At 39.5% G+C, this 4643-nt stretch overlaps 1 protein-coding gene across 1 annotated transcript; it reads left to right on the top strand.

Moving 5' to 3' along the window:
- Positions 1-294: 294 nt before the first annotated feature.
- LOC111211451 (putative ubiquitin carboxyl-terminal hydrolase 11) lies at positions 295-4235 on the top strand. Its single transcript, XM_022712547.2, has 12 exons — positions 295-623; positions 782-958; positions 1036-1174; positions 1249-1308; positions 1385-1483; positions 1546-1896; positions 1970-2110; positions 2188-2358; positions 2472-2717; positions 2806-2960; positions 3038-3743; positions 3831-4235. Exons 1-12 carry the CDS (start codon positions 487-489, stop codon positions 3975-3977), a joined length of 2529 nt encoding a protein of 842 aa, XP_022568268.1. The 5' UTR covers positions 295-486; the 3' UTR covers positions 3978-4235.
- Positions 4236-4643: the final 408 nt, after the last annotated feature.

Here is a 4643-nt window from a genome sequence, read left to right as displayed (position 1 = left end):
CAAAAATAGCTTTCAAAATAAAATGACCAAAATAGTTTTTTTTTTGTTTTGAAAATTTTAATTATTTTGAATTTGAAACCTTATCTCCAAAACTCCACCCATTAACTATAAGTGCATTTAATAAAACATCTTTGAGTCATTTTTTCTCATTGGAAGCTATTTTTTGAAAATAAACTAAAAATAGCTACTAAGGGAATTTCTCTTCTACTTATGTTTAAATATTTTGCTCCAAAAATTAGAATTGTGAAGAGAGAAAAATAAACAGATATATAAATGTATTAATATAAAGAATACAAAAAGGAAGGAAAAATTGGCGCTTGGGGATTGGCAGTTGTTTCTGTTAAGGGGGGGAGAAGAGGAAAGGGGTCTGGTCTGTCTTCCTCCTCCTTGAATCTAGGGTTCCTGGATTTTGGGGCTTCCTTTCATTTCTCGCCTTCTTCTAGATACAACAGTACGTTGACCTTGCGTGCATCTTAATCGACGAAGATGACTATCTGTGATTCGATGATGGAAACGCATGTTCCGTGCACTCTCGAGGAAGAAAGACGTATTGTGACGGAGCTGATTAGCGAAGCCGAAGATAATCTGAAAGAGGGCAACTTGTATTTCGTCATCTCTAACAGGTATCCCTCCTAATCATCCCTCGATGCAAATTGTACACTTAAGCACATCATCGGACTCATGATCTTGGGTTCTTGTTTGAAAGATTTTGAAGATCTTAAGCTTGTTGTACAAGTTACATTCTTGATGTTTCGATTTTGACGTTTAACCGTTAATGCAGGTGGTATACAAGCTGGCAGAGATCTAGTAGAGAGCCTACTAGGCCCGGTCCGATTGACAATCATGATATTATTGATACCCAAAGTGACGCTAGTGATCCGCAGCTTTGTAGGAGGCTTGAGGAAGGTGTCGACTACGTTCTTGTTCCTCAACAAGTTTGGAGAAAACTCGTGGAATGGTTATTGTTTCCTCTGATACTACTGGGTTTATTGCATCTACTTTTTCAAAGGGCTCATCTGTTTCTATGTCTTTCAGGTATAAAGGAGGTCCTACTATACAGCGAAAGTTAATCTGTCAAAGGTTTCAGAGCTATAGTGTGGAGGTTTATCCACTCTGCCTTAAGCTGACAGACAGTCGAGACAAGAGCAGTGCAACCATAAGGTCGAGCAAACAGGTATGAAGTTTTTGTGGAAAGTTAAACACTTTGTGCTTTGTTCCCTTCTGATATGGATTATGGTGATGTATCAGGCTTCTGTAGGTCAACTATATGAGTTGGTTTGTTCTGCAAGAGGTGTATCAAAAGAAAAGGTGTCTGCTCTTAACCTTTGTTCTCTTCTTTCTTCCTTGTAATGGTTGCTCCATGTTTGATTATATGTATAACTAGGCTCGCATCTGGGATTACTTCGAGAAGAAGAAAAGCGTACTCTTGGATCCTTCATCTGAAAGAACCTTGGAGGAATCGTGCCTTCAAGTAGACCATGATGTAAGTGTCTGACAGCTTTTGATGGTTAAAAGGCCACGCTGAAGAGTTTGTATCCTATGCAGATTCTTCTTGAAGTTGATGAGAATGCGTCTTCTAAGTATGACATGAGCTCGGCGGGAAATGAGTTAGCTCTTGTACCTGTAGGGCCTACGAGATCAGATGCTACCAATACTATGCCTGGTGCTAATGGTCACTCCAACCGTTCCATGTTTTGGAAAGACCCTTTCGAACATGACTCCTCGAGTGGTTTTGGGGAAAGAGAAAAGAGAGGCTTAAGAGGATTGCATAATTTGGGAAACACGTGTTTTATGAATAGCACTCTTCAGTGTTTAGCTCATACGCCTCCTTTCGTTGACTATTTCTTGAAAGATTACAGCGATGACATAAATGAAGATAATCCTTTGGGAATGCGAGTAAGTAACTTGAATTGGTTTGTTTATATTTGCTTCCCCCGTGTGAAAATTTATTTATAGAATCGGTATGCAGGGTGAGCTTGCCACTGCGGTTGGTGAGCTTTTGAGGAAGCTGTGGTCGTATGGAAAAAATGCGGTTGCGCCACGCTTTTTTAAGACAGAACTTGCTAGATTTGCACCGCAATTTAGTGGTTATAATCAGCATGATTGTCAAGTAAAGTCATGTACTCTCAAGTTGATAACTAAGAGAAAAATAGATTGTCTTACTAATGTTAACTCTTTGGTTTCCAGGAAATGCTTTCTTTCCTATTGGATGGGCTTCATGAAGACTTGAACAAGGTTAAACAAAAATCTTACACTGAATCTAAAGATTCAGATGGTCGTCCAGATGATGAAGTAGCCGAAGAAATGTGGAAATATCACAAGGCTCGTAATGATTCCGTGATTGTTGATGTCTGCCAAGTACGCAATCCTCCTGAATGTGTTATTTCTCTTACATGAGCTTTGAAGTTTCTGCCCCTTCTCTGTATATGTTCTGACCGTTTCTTATGTGATGTATGTGTTTTCACGTTTAGGGACAATACAAGTCAACACTTGTCTGCCCAGATTGTGGAAAATTCTCAATCACCTTTGATCCCTTCATGTACTTAACTTTGCCGTTGCCAACAAGTCTCACTCGGTCAATGACTGTTTCAGTGTTTTACGGCGATCGGACGCCATACACAGTAACAGTTCCTAAAGATGGTTCATTGGGAGATCTAAGTAATGCAATAGGCGCCGCTTGTGGCTTGAAAGACGATGAAAGCCTTTTACTAGCAGATGTAATATATAATTTTGTCGAGTCTTTTTGGTTGTCCTTAGCTTTTCATGTAAAAAGACTCAACTAAAATGTTGGATTTTCCCTTTCAGGTGTATGCTCACAAGGTCTATAAATATCTTGAGACTCCACTGCTGTCTCTGAGTGAGATAAGAGACAACGACCGTATTGTGGCATATAGGTTCAACCAGATGCACAGAGGACCAGGAAAAGCCAAACTAGAGATTCTTCACTCGGAGCAGAAACAGTAAGCATTCGAGAATTCTTCTTTCTCGACTTTAGATTCTGTCTATCTTTCAAATCTCACAGGTCTGATTTTGGCAGAGACGCAGAGATTTCTGGAAAGTTATTTGGAATTCCCCTTGTTGCTTATGTCAACACAGAACGACATAGTGGAAGTGACATTGATGCAGTTATTTCTGGATTGCTATCACCGCTACACCGGACTCATTCACCAGCTGGAAGCTTAGAGGATACTACAGTTGGTGAAAAAGAGTTTTCTTTCAGCGTCTTCTGGTTAGATCGTTATTCGTCCGGTCTCAAGCCACTTGAGTCCGATTTTGTTCCGAATCCTCTTAGTGCTACAAGGCTCGTGGTCAAGTGGGACGAGAAAGAGCATGAAAAATATGATTCAAGCAGCTACTTGAATGATCTACCTGAGGTTTATAAAGAAACTTCCTCGGTGGCGGAAGAGGTTTCTTTGTTTTCATGCTTGGAAGCCTTTCTAGCAGAAGAGCCTCTCGGACCAGATGATATGTGGCGTTGTCCTGCTTGCAAAGAACACAGGCAAGCGAACAAGAAGCTGAACTTGTGGAAGTTGCCAGAGATTCTTGTGTTCCACCTAAAACGGTTCGCCTATACCAGATTTTTAAAGAATAAGATTGATACGTTCGTGAATTTTCCGATTCATGACTTAGATTTAAGCAAGTACGTGAAGAATAAAGAGGGTGAGTCGTATCTTTACGAACTGTATGCGATTAGCAATCATGAAGGTGGTATGGGAGGTGGTCACTACACTGCTTATGCTAAGGTTTTGTACCATCTAAATTGATCCTTTGTTATTATTGCATGCCTAATGAGTATAATGACAAATGTGTGGGGCTGTTTCTTTCTGCAGTTGATGGACGAGAACAAGTGGTACGAGTTTGATGACAGCCGTGTTTCAGCTATAGATGAGTCTAAGATCAAGAGTTCGGCCGCATATGTTTTGTTCTATCGAAGAGTGAGAAGTGAGTCGGAGGCATCGAGTATGGATGAGGATTAGTTCGGAAAATTCCCATTGCATTCTTCAGGATTCATGACCAAGTTTGCTGATTTGCTCAAGGTTCATTCAATGATTCTAAAGATTGTTTGATTAAGGCTTTTACCTTGTTCCCAGCGAGGGAAATTTTTGGGGGAAACAGATTATATAGAGTATCTAGGTGGGTGGGGGATAATTTGGCATATTGTTGTTCTTCTTACATTTCCAAAGTGACGGTGGTTAACTAATTACTACAAGTTAATGCTGCAACAGATTATTTTAGCGCTGCGATTTCGGTTAACCGAAACCGAACCGAACCGATTTTTCGGTTTTCGGTTATCCGGAATTTTGGATTTGATTTCCGAAGAAAACCGAATTTTAATTCGGTTCGGTTCGGTTCGGTTATCGGATATTTATTTAATTTTATTTAATTCCGAAAAAACCGAAAAAAAATATTTCAAAAAAAAAACCGGTTCAAACGGTTATTTCGGTTATTATCGGTTAATCTCGGATATCGGTTATCTCCGGTTTAAACGGTTATAGCTCTGTTTTTACCTGCCAAATCAATTAAACCAAGCAATCAACAACAAAAAAAAAACCTCAAAACCAACTTATAACCAAGTTTAAAAATCCAAAAGAGATCACTCTCAAACATGAAAACACACAAAAAAACAACAATCTGAATCTATA

The sequence above is a fragment of the Brassica napus genome, chromosome C5 (assembly GCF_020379485.1).
Source record: "Brassica napus cultivar Da-Ae chromosome C5, Da-Ae, whole genome shotgun sequence".
Lineage (NCBI taxonomy): Eukaryota > Viridiplantae > Streptophyta > Magnoliopsida > Brassicales > Brassicaceae > Brassica > Brassica napus.
Note: the sequence above shows the minus strand (reverse complement) of the source record. Positions and strands in the feature narration are given on the sequence as shown.